Source organism: Microcebus murinus, chromosome 8 (assembly GCF_040939455.1).
Source record: "Microcebus murinus isolate Inina chromosome 8, M.murinus_Inina_mat1.0, whole genome shotgun sequence".
Lineage (NCBI taxonomy): Eukaryota > Metazoa > Chordata > Mammalia > Primates > Cheirogaleidae > Microcebus > Microcebus murinus.
In genome coordinates, this window is record NC_134111.1 from 106,640,985 (window position 1) to 106,657,127 (window position 16,143).

At 67.0% G+C, this 16,143-nt stretch overlaps 1 protein-coding gene across 1 annotated transcript in view; it reads left to right on the forward strand.

Annotated features, from left to right (window-relative positions):
• The first annotated feature begins 813 nt into the window (after window positions 1–813).
• The window catches only part of CROCC2 (ciliary rootlet coiled-coil, rootletin family member 2), a 72,607-nt gene continuing 57,277 nt past the window's right edge, over window positions 814–16,143 (forward strand). The window contains 9 exon segments of the mRNA XM_076005403.1: window positions 814–822; window positions 1,055–1,129; window positions 1,878–2,078; window positions 7,325–7,495; window positions 7,676–7,773; window positions 11,107–11,522; window positions 12,111–12,113; window positions 12,419–12,567; window positions 14,729–14,835. Of these exon segments, the coding sequence (XP_075861518.1) occupies window positions 814–822; window positions 1,055–1,129; window positions 1,878–2,078; window positions 7,325–7,495; window positions 7,676–7,773; window positions 11,107–11,522; window positions 12,111–12,113; window positions 12,419–12,567; window positions 14,729–14,835 (1,229 nt within the window).

Consider the following 16,143-nt stretch of genomic DNA (forward strand, 5'->3'; position numbering starts at 1 on the left):
GGGGCTGGACGCCGTGACCCGGGTCAGTGGGGTGGCCGGGGACTGGACGCCGTGACCCGGGTCAGTGGGGTGATCAGGGGCTGGACGCCGTGACCCGGGTCAGTGGGGTGATCGGGGACTGGACGCCATGACCGGGGTCAGTGGGGTGGCCGGGGGCTGGACGCCATGACCGGGGTCAGTGGGGTGGCCAGGGGCTGGACGCCGTGACCCGGGTCAGTGGGGTGGCCGGGGGCTGGACGCCATGACCGGGTCAGTGGGGTGATCGGGGACTGGACGCCGTGACCCGGGTCAGTGGGGTGGCCGGGGGCTGGACGCCATGACCGGGTCAGTGGGGTGGCCGGGGGCTGGACGCCGTGACCCAGGTTAGTGGGGTGATCGGGGACTGGACGCCGTGACCCGGGTCAGTGGGGTGGCCGGGGGCTGGACGCTGTGATCCTGGTCAGTCAGTGGGGTGGCCGGGGGCTGGACGCCGTGACCCGGGTCAGTGGGGTGGCCGGGGGCTGGACGCCGTGACCCAGGTCAGTGGGGTGGCTGGGGGCTGGACGCCGTGACCCGGGTCAGCGGGGTGGCCGGGGGCTGGACGCCGTGACCCGGGTCAGTGGGGTGATCAGGGGCTGGACGCCGTGACCCAGGTCAGTGGGGTGATCAGGGGCTGGACGCCATGACCGGGGTCAGTGGGGTGGCCAGGGGCTGGACGCCGTGACCCGGGTCAGTGGGGTGGCTGGGGGCTGGACGCCATGACCGGGGTCAGTGGGGTGGCTGGGGGCTGGACGCCATGACCGGGGTCAGTGGGGTGGCTGGGGGCTGGACGCCATGACCCGGGTCAGTGGGGTGGCCAGGGGCTGGACGCCGTGACCCGGGTCAGTGGGGTGGCCGGGGGCTGGACGCCATGACCGGGTCAGTGGGGTGATCGGGGACTGGACGCCGTGACCCGGGTCAGTGGGGTGGCCAGGGGCTGGATGCCATGACCGGGGTCAGTGGGGTGGCCGGGGGCTGGACGCCGTGACCCAGGTTAGTGGGGTGATCGGGGACTGGACGCCATGACCCGGGTCAGTGGGGTGGCCGGGGGCTGGATGCTGTGATCCTGGTCAGTCAGTGGAGTGGCCGGGGGCTGGACGCCGTGACCCAGGTCAGTGGGGTGGCCGCCGCCCCGTGCGCCTGACGGCAGGTCCCAAGGGCACTTTGGAGGGACGCTGCACAGAGGGGAGCGGCCAGGCCACACCTGCTAGCTCCCAGGGCTACTTTCCACCTGCTCCTATGTTCAGCAAGAATGTGCATGCACACTCACAGCACACTCACACACACGCACATGCACACACACACATGCACTCACAGCGCATGCACACATGGTGCATGCACATTCACAGTGCATGCACACACAGGCACACACAAATGCACACTCACAGGCACATGCACACAGGAATGCACACTCATGGGTGCATGCACACGGATGCACACTCATGGGCACATGCAGACACACGCATGCTCACTCAAGGGCACACACACATGCACGCACATACTCATACACACTCACTAAGGCAGCCTCCATTCGGGAGACAGCTGGGGCACAGCCTTCCCCGCTCCCTGCCGCAGGGCTCGGGCTGTCAGGTTTGCAGCCGGCACCGTGGGGCTGGGGAGGGACCGCCGGCCCTTGGCACTGACACTCTGCCGGCTCCTGCACTGCTCTCTCGGCAGGGCGTGGGGGCTGGCGGGGCTCCCAGGGGCAGGTGTTTCCCACGATGCCCATTCAGGGGCACATGCGGTGTGTCCCCAGTATGTGTCCTGTGGGCACCAGACTCTCTTCACGCATGCACAAGACCACAGCACCGCGGCAGTGCAAGAATCTTCCCGATGCCCCTGCCACTCCCCACCCCCAGAGCCTCTGCTGCCCGGTCCTGACACCCCCGCCTGCAGTGCCGTCGCTGCTGCCTCGGGGAGCCCAGCGCGCAGAAGGGCCACCAACTCAGGGCTGTTTGTTCACCGGCCCTCAGACCTCGAGCCGTGCCCTAGGGGCTGACAGGGCCCCGGCCAAACAATACCAGTCGCTGGAAAGGAGTGATGGCCACAGCTGGCGCCAGGTGACTAACACTGTAGAGTCATTGTGCACACACACACACACACACACACACACACATACACATACACATACGCACACGCACGGACAGATCATGACAACACAACAAGATGAAAGAGATGCCCAGTGGGGCACCCAGGTGGGGTGCCCAGGTGGGGTGCCCAGGTAGGATGCCCAGGTGGGATGTCCAGGTTGGGTGCCCAGGTGGGATGCCCAGGTGGGATGCTCAGGTGGGGTGCCCAGGTAGGATGCCCAGGTGGGATGTCCAGGTAGGATGCCCAGGTGGGATGCTCAGGTGGGGTGCCCAGGTAGGATGCCCAGGTGGGATGCTCAGGTGGGGTGCCCAGGTAGGATGCCCAGGTGGGTGCCCAGGTAGGATGCCCAGGTGGGATGTCCAGGTTGGGTGCCCAGGTAGGATGCCCAGTTGTAATGCTCAGGTGGGGTGCCCAGGTAGGATGCCCAGGTAGGATGCCCAGGTGGAGTGCCCAGGTAGGATCCCCAGGTGGGATATCCAGGTCGGGTGCCCAGGTGGGGTGCCCAGGTGGCGTGACTATCCCCTGGAGCTCAGCCAGCTCTGTCCAGCTCCAACAGGACGAAGGACAGAGGCAGGGAGGGTGCCCACGACAGGGTGCACAGGGTGCTCCCAGCACCGGGGCTCCAGGGCTAAACCAGCTGCTGTGGTTACCAGAAGGTTTGAGGGAGAAACCAACCGGATGGGCTGACATCCGGCAGTGAGCATGGTGCTGGGCAACCACGGCGGAGCTGCGCTTCTGCCCCCCAATCCACTGGCCCTGGGAAACTCACCCGAAAGCCATGTGTAGCCCAAGCGAGGCCAGCTCTGCCCGCCTGCCGACACCTGCTATTTGCACTGCGGTGATTGAGATCTTGGAGCAATTAGGCCAGGTGAGCAGGCAGCAGACGGCGCCACGAGATGCCCAGATAGGCCCGTCCAGACTGGACGCAGGAACCAGAGGGACCCTCCGGCCCCCGCAGCCGCAGCCTGGGCCCTGGAGGGTGCGGTTTGAGCCTGAGGAGCCTCCCCACGATGGCAGTGCCGGCTCCTACCCTGGAGGAGCCCTCCTAGCACCCACCCCTCTGCCACAGCCGCCCCCCTCCCTGTGACCCTCCAGCAACCTCTGGGAGTGTCCCAGAACTCCCAGCACCCCAGAGCCGGCGCCGGACATGGAGGGGCAGCTTTGGAAACGGTTCCTTAACCTGCCCCCCCACCCCCCCGGGGTGAACAAGCCGGGCTTGGGGCGTGCAGAGGCCCCGGAAATGACACGGGCTGGGGGTCACAGGTGTCTGGGGGGCGGGGCCGGGACAAGGAGTGTGGACGGGGAGATTTCCGACTCTGGACTCAGTTGCTTTGGTCGCTAGGCTCTGTTTGTTTGGGTTACGCTCTGATTAATGGTATTATTCTAGGAATCTGTCCATCATATCTAAAGTTTCTAACGGCGAAAGTTGTTCGTAGTGTCTTCTTGCAGCCTCCCGAGCATCTGCAGGGGCTGACAGGGTTGACCGGCGCCGTTTGCCGGGGATTGAGGCCGGTTTCCCAGGACTCAAGATTTTCAGTGCTGAATCCAAGAGAGTCCTGGGGACATGGGGTGACTCGGTTCCTGGAACCGGCTGTCACCTCTGACGCTGGTCCCTTATGGGCCTCCTCATGGCATCATTACTTTCTATTTCATGAGTTTATACGCTAACTAGTCGATACATTAGTTTATACGTTATTCATTAGTTTATTATTTATTATCTCCTTGCTTTTAACCTCTTTGGGGTTGCTGTTTGCCTAACTTTTTCAGAGGTGTGCTTATTAGCTCATTGACTTTCAACCTTTACTTTTTTCAAATTTATTTTTTCTTTAATTGTGGGAAAATAGATAACACAAGATTTCCCATTTTAATGATTTTTTAAGTACAGTTCAGTAGCATCAAGCATTTTCACACTGCTGTGCAACCGCCACCACCACCTGTCCCCAGAGCTTCCCTCGTCCCAAACTGAAACTCTGTCCCCACTAAACGCTGACACCTACCCCTCCCCCAGCCCTGCACCCACCACTCTTCTCTCTGTCCCTGTGAATGTGCTTCCTCTGGGGACCTCACACGTCACTGAAATCACACAGTATCTGTCCTTTATGCCTGGCTTACTTCACTAAGCCTGATGTCCTCGGGGCTCATCCGTCCGGCAGCTCGTGTCAGGATTTCCTTCCTTTTCGGGGCTGTATAATACTCCACCGTGTGGGCAGAGCACGTTTTGTTTACCCGTTCATCTGTCCAGGGACACTGGGGTTACCCTGTCTGCTGGCCACTGTAAATAACGCTGCCATGAATGTGGACGTATAACTCCCTTCCAGACTCAACGCTCCATCCCTTTGGGCATACGCCCAGAAATGGAATTGCCCCATATTTAATGTTTTGAGGAACCGTCCCACTGTTCTCTGCAGCAGCTGCACGATTATCCACTCCCACACTCTTCTTGTCTCTAATGTACGCTTCTCCCCCCAACGAGGCATCCTCTGCATGAACTGTTCTCACTCTCACCCTTTCTGAGCCCGAGCCTGTGGGTTTTCCCGGCACCGACCATGGCTCCAGCTCTCTGAACGCCAACTGGTGTCCCGCCGTTCACTTTAGTCCCACCTCTGACTGCGCAGGGCTGGCGCAGATGCCCAGGGCAAGGGCTCGACCCACCGGGCTGCCCCACTTCCGACAGGCTGGCTACACACGAGACCCTCACGCCCCTGCTCCCGTTGGAGAATTTGCTAGAACCGCTCACAGCTCAGCAGTCACCTGCCTGCCACTTCACTGTAAAGGATGGAACCAGGATGGCAGGTGAACAGGTGCACAGGGCGTGGCAGGAGGGACAGGTGGGGGGCTCTGTGCCCCTCTGGGCTCACCCCCACCAGCACACCCAGCCCGGGAGCTCTCCCAGCCCCGGCAGTTCGGGTTTTTAAGGCAGCTTCACTAAGTAGCACAACTGATTCAGTCACTGGCCATTGGTGATTGGCTCAACCACCAGCTCCTCTCCCCTCCCTGGAGGTCAGGGGGTCGGGCTGCGAGTTCTAACCCTCTCATCGTGCAGCTCTTTCCGGGGACCTGCCCCACTCCGCAGCTACCTAGGGGCCCTCAGCCACCCATCATCTCACCAGTGCACAAAAGACACTGAGGGTCACAGGTCTGAGAGTGCACAGCCCCCACCGGACAGGAGCAGGGGACGGTTTCAGAGTGGCCGGGCCGGGGCGGGGCGAGGTCACCCTCACCCCACACTGCTCTCTGGCCAGTGGAAATGGAAGCCGGCCCATTTCCGAGCCTCCAGCCACTTGTCCTGGCCAGACAGGCTGCTGTGCTGACCAGACGGGCCACGTCCACTGCTCGGGAAGCCCTGCCGACCCCGGTCCAAGATCCAGTCCCCCCGTTCCTCAACAGAACATTCAGGGCCGGCATGGCACAGCCCCGGCTGCCTCCCCTGCCCAGTGCCCCTGCGGCCGCGCCCTCCTCCCCCGTGCCCCACCCTGACTTCGGAGACTCGGCCTTCACCTGGGCCTCTGCTGCCCCCACCACAGGGCACCTGTGCCATGTCTTGCGGCCGTGGGCTCTTACGTATCTGGAACGCCACCTCCCCCTGGAAGCCGTGTGGGCCCCAGGGACGCCACGGCAGACAGGAAAGACAGGGTGCTCACCCTCCTGAGTGTTCCTCGGGATGAGTCATTTTGCAGTTAGTGATTCATACCTTAGGCGTGTCCAGCCAGGTTCAGCCATCCGTGCCGGGAGCCATGTCTGAGCCTGTCCGTGTGCCAGGCAGCGTGCCGGGACACACAGGGAACGAGAGGCTGCCCGACCTGGCAGGCTCTGCCTCGACGCCCGGCCTTGAGGAGCAGCCTGGATTTATCGCCAGCTGAGGAAGGAACTGCCGCCCACGAGGAACACGTCCCTGCTCCTGGGGTGCAGGCCCGGGGCCCCGGGGTGTCCCCACAAACACACAGAGACGTGCATTGAGCAGTTGCAGAAAAACAGCATTTCGGAGGCCGGGTGTTAGCCCAGACCCACAGCGGCTCTTTTTCCTACGGAAACGGAGCCTGGCGGGGCCCCCAGCCTGGGCCCTCCCCACAGGCGGACGAGGCCCCGGGCTTGGCTGGAGGCCTGTCCTCAGACATGCCTGCCCCTGGGGGGCCGACACCACCCCCAGGACTGTAGGGAGGGCCGAGGCAGTGCCCAGGGACAGAAATGGCAGTGGCTGCAGCCAAGCTGGGCTGGGAGACGGAGGAAAGAGGGTGGCGCGTGGGGGCCACCCAGGACTGGCCCGCTCTGTGCCAGGTGCTCAGCCCGGGGTGGGCACGGATTGGGGAGAGGCGCCTGCCCTCGGGCTGAGCCCAGACCCCCTGGCACGGGGTGGGTTTGTCGGAAGCCACCATGGCGGGTGCACAGGCCCAAGGGCGGGGTCCTGCCGGGGAGTGGGCCACCCTGAGCAGGTCCGAAGCGGGCCGAGCCTCACTGCCTCCCACCTGGTGGAGGCCGAAGCCTCCAACCCAGGCCTCAATAATGGACAAGCAGATGTTTGGCAGGTCTCTGCACCCCAGGTGTCCCTCCTGCCAGCCTCAATTCCCCAGGAGCAGGGCAGGGCCACCCCGGCAGTGCCCCCCACAGCCACACGGTGGCACTGTTGGGCTCGCCCGCCCATCTCCGGCAGCTGGCCACACTCCCCTCATGCAGCCCTGCTCCTACCATGGGGGCGGGGCCTGAGGTTGTGTCCTGGGTGGGTTGGGGCCGTCCGCTGGACGCCGTGGTGATTTTACACGGAGGTTTCGGTGTCCTCTCCGCCGGCCACTGGGCGTGGCTGGATCCACCTTCGTCCACCCAGGCGTCTCCCTAACTTGGAATCCAGGTGTGGGAGAGCTGCACCTTCCTCTGTCCCAGCAGCTGCTGGGTTCCTCTTGCAAATCCATCCTCCTGCCGCCTGGGGACCAGGCTTGGGCTGTCCACCGCCCTGCCCTGAGCAGCCCAGAGGTCAGGAGGAACCAGGCGGGTTACTGGCCCGGCCAGGAGCAAGGGGAAGTAGTGACATTGCCTTCCTGTGGGTGTCCACGCTCTGCCACACCGGGGGCCTGCTAGTCCCTGTGTCCACACCCACCCCCAGCCACACGAAGAGCCCTGCGGGTCTTCAAAGGAGCCGCCCAGAGTTGGGGCTTTGAAAGAGTCCCAGGGGGGGTCCTGCCCCCAGGGGGGCCACGGAGGTTTCACACTGTGGCTTTCGCAGTCCCTGGGCTCAGACTGTTTAGCTGCACCGGCACCGTGCAAGGCGCCCACAGGGGAGACCAGCCCCAAGGGGCTGCACTCTGTTGCCTCCTGCACTGGCATCCTGGGTCGTGCAAAAGCTGCCATGCTTACCTGTCCAGACGCCTCTGCACCTGTCAGCCCCAGTCCCCAGGTGAGACCCAGCCCTGAGCCAAGAGCACCCGGCACTCCTTCAGGCCTCAGGCATTGACTGAGCTCGGCTCCTGGCCAGTTGCCACCCCAGGCCCTGGAAACTGGGTGACAAGACCACCCAGGAGCCACCCCTGCTGGGGAGTGGGCGGAGTCACACTGGCCATGCCCCCCCCATTCCCAGCTCAGGCAGGTGTGCGGGCAGAAAGGTACAAGAGGTGTACCTTGGGGTCTGGGCTCCAGTGGGCCCCTGACCTTCCCCAACTTGGGGGGCTTTGCCAGGTGCTGGTGGGGGTGTGTGTCTGGATTCCCCGCCACAGCTCTGACTCCCCTGGGTCTGGGAGGGGCACCTGGAAGGGTCATGCCCAGGTACAGGGATTGGGGTTCCAGGTTGGGGCAAGGGTGTGGCTTGCAGGCAAGGTGGGGCAGGTTGGTGCAGGCCTGAGGCTCCCCTGTGCCCTGCCCGCAGGTGGCATCTGTCCACGGGGCTGGTCCTTTTGTGCGGGTGATGGGCCATTAGGGTGGGCACTATCTCTGCCCCTCAGAGCTGGAGTCCAGTCCCTGGCCTCGGTTTCCCCACCAACAGCATGGAGTAGGATAAGGTCACTTCAGAGCCCACCTTTCTGGGATCTGTGGGCCAAGACCCAGATAGGGAAGGGGACAAGGGGTGAGGGCTCAGCTGTAGACTCTGAGCCCCCGGGCAAGTACAAAGGTGCAGGCCCCGACGGCCCCCAGACAACTCTGATTTTAACAGTAGGGGGGCATCTGCCTCCAGGTGGGATTCAAGCGGCTTCCTCTTCCGCTGGCTGGTGAGTGGGGGCACCTGTGCCAGGCCCCCGCCCAGCCCCTTTCAACCTGGGCTCCAGCAGGGACCTACCCAGCCCACCTGCACCCTCAGCAGAGCTGGAACACGCTCCCCCCACTGCGGCTCTGGGACCCAGGAGGGCTTGGATTACCAACCCACCCCCATTTTGCAGAGGGGGACCTGAGATTGCAAGGTGACACACCTAGGGTCGCAGCCTGTTGGTGGCCTAGCAGGGGCCCCAGCCCAGTTCTTAGCCAGGAGTCTTGCTCCGATCCTGGGGAGGGCAGGTAAGGAAGCCCACCTTCCCCGAAGGCGCGGGCTGTCCCCGCCACACAGCTGCATGGGGGAGGGGCAGCAGGGGCTCAGGGGGGCAGTGGTTCCAGGAGGCGCTGTGACCTCCTTGGGGTGTTCCCCGAGGCTGACTGAGCGTGGTGTTGGGGCAGGAGGCAGGGAGGAGGCCAGGTTGCACTGTGGGTCTGGGGTCTTCGGGAAAGCGACGTCCAGCCCTAGTGTCCCTCCAACCTGCTGAGGCTCCCCAGGAGGCCGGGTCACAGCCGGGGTCATCCCCAGACCTGCAGAGCTGAAGGTGGCTGCGCGCTGGTGGCTTCGGCAGACCCCAGGGGGGGTGGAAGGGGGCGGCATCGGTGGAGCCCCGCCCGCCCCCGCTCGCCCTCTGCTCTCTCGGGGTGATTCCGGGACGGTGGGATGGGCCTGCCCTCACACCCCAGCGTCCCCTCCCCGGGGTGTGGATGGGAGGAGGGAGGAAAGGGTTGGGGGAGGAGGGAGAAGGAAGGAGGGGTGAGCGAGGGAAGGGGAGGAGGCCGGAGGGTGTGAGGAGTAGGTCAGAGGGGGAGGGGAGAGGAGGGAGGAGAGGCTGGAGGAGGAGGTAGGAGGGGATAAGGGAGGAGGCAGGAGGGGGTGGGAGGGAGGCACCAGGGTTTAGAGGCGGGAGGCAGGAGGGGCTGGTGGAGGAGGGAGGAGGCAGGAGGGTTTAGGGGAGGAGGCAGGAAGGGGCGGGGCGGGAGGCAGGAGGGGGTGGGGAGAGGAGGGAGGAGGCAGGAGGGGGCGGGGCGGGAGGCAGGAGGGGTGGGGGAGGAGGCAGGAGGGGGCGGGGCGGGAGGCAGGAGGGGGTGGGGAGAGGAGGCAGGAGGGGGCGGGGCGGGAGGCAGGAGGGGGTGGGGGGAGGAGGCAGGAGGGGGCGGGGCGGGAGGCAGGAGGGGGTGGGGGAGGAGGGAGGAGGCAGGAGGGGGCGGGGCGGGGCGGGAGGCAGGAGGGGGTGGGGAGAGGAGGGAGGAGGGGCGGGGCGGGAGGCAGGAGGGGGTGGGGGAGGAGGGAGGAGGCAGGAGGGGTGGGGGAGGAGGCAGGAGGGGGCGGGGCGGGAGGCAGGAGGGGGTGGGAGAGGAGGCAGGAGGGGGTGGGAGAGGAGGCAGGAGGAGGCGGGGCGGCCCGCCCAGGACGCGCCCCTGCTCGGCTGCCCGGCGTCGCCCGCGCCCGGCCGCAGCTGGAACCCATTACGCCCCAGCGCCTCTCGGGACGCCCGGCTAATAAGTGACCCTCTGTAAATGCTAGGAATGAGTCAAGTTTACGCGGCCGCTGCCTTCCCGCTAGCGGTGGCGCCGCGGATGCCCGGGGGAGCGCGGGGGGCGGGAGCTGCCGGGCAGGCGGCCGCGGAGGCCTTCCCGGCCTGGGAGGGGCCTGGGTGCTTCTGGCCGCCCCGCAGGGCCTCAGTTTCCCCTGTGCAAAATGTGGGGCTCGGGCACAATGGATGGCTGAGCGCCTCGCAGCCCGCCTCTCGAGGAAGACGGGAGGGTGGGGGCGGCTGGCACCTGGGTGCTTGCTTGGCGCAGAGCGCGCACCCCCTTCTCCCCGGAAAGGCCCCGCGCCATGACCGGGGCTCACTCCCCAGAGGCTCTTGCCCAGCCGCTGCCGGGGGGGAGGAGGACGGGGTGAGAGGGACAGGGGCAGGGGCAGGGTGTGCCCAGGAAGCCACCCACCCACCAGGCTGGGCCTGAGCGTCAGAGCCAGGGGCACACGGAGGGGAGGTCAGAGGGTGCAGGGAGAAGAGGGGCGGTAGGAGGCCGCAGAGTGGTCACCCCCCAGGACCTGCTGGAGGAACACCTGGGGAAGTAGAACGGGGAGCACCTGTGGCTGGGAGGACCATGAGGGGGGTCCTCCAGCTCTGCCTGGGGCCCTGGGGAGGGGTCTGGTTTGCCGCCCCGGAGAGCCTCTGAGAGTGGACCCCTCTCCCGGGACGCCCAGGCAGGCGTCAGTCACCCTCCACTGTGGGACCAGACGCCCTCCAGGCCACTGTGGACCTGCCTGCTGGGGGGGGGGGGTCTTCCTGGGCTCCGGCTGGATTGGGGCGGACCGTGCTGCAGAGTGCTCTATCCCCTGCACGAGGGTCCTGCCCTGGGCTCCTCCTTGGCAAAATGCCACTTGGAGCCCGAGACCCCAAACACCAGTCTCAGGTAGCTGGAACCCCGGAATTTCCTGCCTACTTTCAGGCCCATTCGGGCCTCGTCCCTGGCAGCTCAGCCGCTCAGGACCTGCCTGGGAAGGCGGCCGTCCCCACCGCCCTGGCAGTCCCTCTGCCTGAGCCAGACACCCAAGGCTTTGCCCAGAGCCCAGCAGGGGTGGGAGGAGAGGGCACCCCCCCCACCCGACTGTGCATGCAGCCCTGGGGCCTGCCCTGCCCTCCCGAGGGGCCACACGTGCCCCATGGATGGGGCCTTCCTAGAGGGAGGTGGGAGGGGCACTGGCAGAGGATAGTCCCTCTGCCCCTCCCCCACATGGGCTCTGTGACCCCCCAGGTGGGGCCCAGGCCCCTCCCTCGACCCCACTGCGCAGAGGGGCTGTGCGACCTCCAGCGCCAGGGGACAGGTCCCACCCTGCTTTACCCGTGGGGACCAAGGCACTCACCGTGGTGACCCGCCCAGCCTCACCTCTTCCTCTCCAGGGCACTTTGCTGCCTTGGGGTGGCCCTGTGGTAGTCCCCCTAACTCCAGTGGGCGCCTGGGGGGTCCCTGGCAGCTGTCTGGGGGCTGCCACCCCCGCTGTTTCTGGGGTGTCTTGCAGAGGCTGGAGGACGCCGTCCTGGGCCCCTCGGCCAGCAGAGAAGACCGGGCGCTGACCGTGGGCAGGGAAGGCCGGCAAGCCCCGCCCGCCCCCGTGCCCGCCCGCATCCGCGAGATCGTGGCCGGCAGCCTGGCCGAGGAGCCGCCCCAAGGTGAAGGGGTGGGGACGGCCTGGGGACCCCGGGGAGCCACCACCACCCGGGGACTGTCCTGTGGCCGGCTGGCCCCTTGCACCCGTGTCTCTGCGTGTGGAGGGAGCAGAACCACCCCTCCCCGAGGTCCTCTGGGTGCTGCCTGGACACCGAAGCCACTCGCCTGGGGCCCCAGGGGCCACGTGAGCCAGGGCTGCCTTTGCCTATGTGACACATTTGTGACCCCGAGCCTCACTTTGTTCGGTATTCCACTTTTTACTAGAGTGAAAGTCCTAAAAGTGGACACACAGAGGGCACAGACATGGCCCCCGCTGACCTTTGTCCCAAAGGCCCCCAAGAGCTGCCCCCAATTGTCACACTTTTAGGCTGAGGACCTGGCTCTTGGGGGACGCAGTCCCTCACTAGGACAGAGGCGTCAGGCTGCCTGGCCCTGCCTGTGCTCACGCCCCCTGTGCCGGGCCCGGCCCCTTCCGTTGCGAGGGTCAGCCAGGTCCCCCGCAGGACCCGGGCAGCCCACATGCATGTGCCGAGGAGAGAGCGGCCCGTTGTGCCACTGTGTCACCCGGGGACCCTGTTGCCCTGAAGCAGCAGGTGTCCCTGCTTCCCAGGACAGGGTGGGCACCAGCGTCCCGTCACCCCACGCACGCTGCCGTGGTTGGCCCGGGTCTCGGCCTGGCACGGGCCCGTGCTTGGGTTGGAGACGCCGATGCCCGTCAGCAGGAGAGGAAGGAGGGCCCAGCGCGTGACATCTACCTCCCCACGTCGGGACCCCAGGGCACAGCTGTGCCCCTCGCAGGAGACAGCTCGGCCCACGGCCCCCCACGTGGACGGCGTGCAGGGCTGGGGCTGGGGGGCCTGGTCTGGCCGCCCAGGCTGACCCGGTGCGGTGCCTGCAGGGCTGCGGGAGCCGCCGGCCTCGGTGGCCGGGGCCCGGGAGGAGCAGGAGCTCCTGCAGCAGGAGCTGGCCCGGCTCGGGGACCTGCTGGCCCAGACCGGCGCAGAGCGGGACGAGCTCGCCAGCAGGTACCACGCGGTCAGCGAGCGGGTGAGTGTGAGCCGCTGGCGTGCGGCGGGCGGCAGGGGCAGCCCGGCCCTGGGTGAGGGGTCACCGCCTGTGGGACTGATGGCCGCACCTGTGGGGACCTGTGGGGACCAGGGAGGACTTTGTGTTGGCCGCGCACTTCCAGGCCCTGGCACCAGATGGGGGAGTGGAGGCCGGGGGTGGGGGCAGGACAGGACAGGTGCCAGGCCTCTCCCTGCCACCAGCATGTCCCCTGGGTCTCTGTCCCCCAGCTTCCGGGAGCCCTTGGGGTCCCTGGTCAGTGCTCACCCCCAGGTTGGGGGTGCCCAGCCCGGCATCAGCATGGAGCCCACACCCGCCGGTGGGAGGAGGGAAGCCAGGGGGGTTGGCCCCCCCAGACGGAGAAGTGGCTCCGCCTGTCCCCAGGCCTCCCGGACAGCCGAGGCTCAGAACTCAGACCTCGGGGACAGGCTGGGCAGCAGCGGGGGGGCTGCGCCTCTGCCCCTTGTGGCCGCAGTGTCTTCTGGACGTATCTAGTATAAAGTGTGGGGCTGGGGAGGGCCACCTCCCTTTGTTTAGATGGGGAAACCGAGGCAGAAAGGTGAAGAAACTCACTAGACCAGAACCTCTTTCCTGGGGCAAGGAGCAGGTGTGGGGTGAGGGGTGCCAGTCCATGGGGTGGGGGCTCAGGGTTTCGGCCTCTCCTGGGAAGGCCCCCATCCTCGCTGTCTCCGGAGCCCCCCATGTGGCAGGACAGAAAACCCCACTTTCCATAGAGGAAACTGAGGCACAGAGCGGGCCATGCTCACTCAGGCACACCTGAGCCAGACCTGGCCGTCCTGGCCGTGTGAACAGTGACCGGGGGCCTTGCCCTTGAGGGATCGGGAGGGCTTCCAGGATGGGGGCGTCCTTGCCCTCGAGGGCCCAGGCCCCCCCACTTCCCGCCACCCCGTTCTGCAACAGCCCGAGCCCTGCACGGGAAACACCCGTTTCCATGGTCACCCTCACCCCCGGGGGCCCCCAGGGCAGGCCCGTGAGGGTCCACCCCACCCTGACAGCCCCCCCTGCATCCTGCAAGCTGCCCTTCCCCCATCCCTCTGTGGCTGGGCCAGGCCCGGGGGTGGGGGGATCTTCCTAGCAGGGGGTGGGAGCTGTTGGGAACAGGCCGGTGGGAATAGCGGCCGCAGAAGCCCTGGCGCACGCCAGGGAGCCGTGTGAGTCAGACCTGAACCCGGTCACCCGGCACCCGGGCAGGCCGGCTCGGCGTCCGCACTCAGCAGGTGTGAGTGCCGGGGTGGGGGGCACTGGGCCTCGCCCCAAGACGGGCGTGGCTGAGCCTGGGCTTCTCCATCCTGGGCTGCACTCCCAGCCCCCACCCCACGCAGCTCCTCCGGCCCCTTCTCCTGCTTCTGGTGGCAGCAGAGCCTGGTGCTGCCACATGTCTCCCCGTCCCCCCCGTCCTGCCATCCCATTGTCCCGCCGTCCTGCCATCCCACTGTCCCGCCGTCCCGCCATCCCACTGTCCTGCTGTCCTGCCGGGCACACGCTTCCCTGGGCCCTGGGTTCAGGCTTCAGCCCCAGTGGTGGCAGCGTGGCCCCGGGCAGTGCCCCGTGGCTCAGCTGTGGCTGCTGGGCCTGGAGCCCCCTTGCCGGACCCCCGAGGGCACAGCCTGGGTCGGTGGCCGGGCTGTTGGCTGCCCGTTGCGGTGGGCACAATCTCCATCCTTGTTGGACGGGTGCTGGGAGCAGAGGTGTGAGCACGGGCAGGAGGCCCACTCTGGGAGACCCCAGGCCCACTCACTCTCTGGGGGGCCCAAGAGTGCACCCCTGCCCTGCAGCTGGGCAACCTGGCAGCTGGGCCCCGAGCCTCAGTTTACCCGTCTGTGAGTGAACGGTGGGCGTGCTACAGTGACCCCGAGCCCTGCCTCCCACGGGGCCAGCCACACTCAGGCTGCCTCACTCTGTCCCCGACAGGACCCACCTCAGCCCCGTGAGCCCCTGCCCTCCCCTCCTCCGCCACGGGCCCTGGGCACGGGGCAGGCGTGGTGGCGGCCGTCCGGCCCCCGTGTGGAGGGCCTGAGCCTTAGCAGACCAGCCCTGCCTCTGCTGTCCCGGGCTGGGAAGACGCCCCTGCCCTGCCCCCGGGTCCAGGAGTGGCCAGACCAGAGGCTGACGCCCTCTCCAGCTGCAGGCCCGGCTGGAGACCACCGAGGCCCGGCTGCGGAGGTCGGAGCTGGAGCACAGCACACACCTGGAGGAGGCCCTCGGCCGTCTGGAGGACGCTGAGCAGAGGTGAGGCCCGGTGGGGGCAGTCAGGGCCGCGGAAACACAGCCATGGCCGAGAGGCGGTGACGCCACTGTGCCTGGGGGCTCCTGCACCCCAACACTGACCCTGACCCCAACACCCACCCAGCCCCCAACACTGACCCAGCCCCCAACACCGACCCAGCCCCCAACACCGACCCAGACCCCAACACCCACCCAGCCCCCAACACCGACCCAGCCCCCAACACCCACCCAGCCCCCCAGCCCCCAACACCGACCCAGCCCCCAACACCGACCCAGCCCCCAACACCCACCCAGCCCCCAACACCCACCCAGCCCCCAACACCCACCCAGCCCCCAACACCGACCCAGCCCCCAACACCCACCCAGCCCCCAACACCCACCCAGCCCCCAACACCCACCCAGCCCCCAACACCCACCCAGCCCCCAACACCCACCCAGCCCCCAACACCGACCCAGACCCCAACACCGACCCAGACCCCAACACCGACCCAGCCCCCAACACCCACCCAGCCCCCAACACCGACCCAGCCCCCAACACCGACCCAGCCCCCAACACCCACCCAGCCCCCAACACCCACCCAGCCCCCAACACCGACCCAGCCCCCAACACCGACCCTGACCCCAACACCCACCCAGCCCCCAACACCGACCCTGACCCCAACACCCACCCAGCCCCCAACACCGACCCTGACCCCAACACCCACCCAGCCCCCAACACTGACCCAGCCCCCAACACCCACCCAGCCCCCAACACCGACCCAGCCCCCAACACCCACCCAGCCCCCAACACCGACCCAGCCCCCAACACCCACCCAGCCCCCAACACCGACCCTGACCCCAACACCGACCCAGCCCCCAACACCGACCCAGCCCCCAACACCGACCCTGACCCCAACACCCACCCAGCCCCCAACACCGACCCAGCCCCCAACACCGACCCTGACCCCAACACCGACCCAGCCCCCAACACCGACCCAGCCCCCAACACCGACCCAGCCCCCAACACCGACCCAGTCCCCAACACCGACCCAGCCCCCAACACCGACCCAGCCCCCAACACCCACCCAGGCCCCAACACCCACCCAGGCCCCAACACCGACCCAGCCCCCAACACCGACCCTGACCCCAACACCGACCCAGCCCCCAATACCCACCCTGCTCCCAACACCGACCCTGACCCCAACACCCACCCAGCCCCCAACACCCACACTGACCCCAACACCCACCCAGCCCCCAGCACCCACCCAGGCCCCAGCACCAACTCTGACCCCAACACCAACCCAGCCCCCAGCACCCACCCAGCCCCCAGCA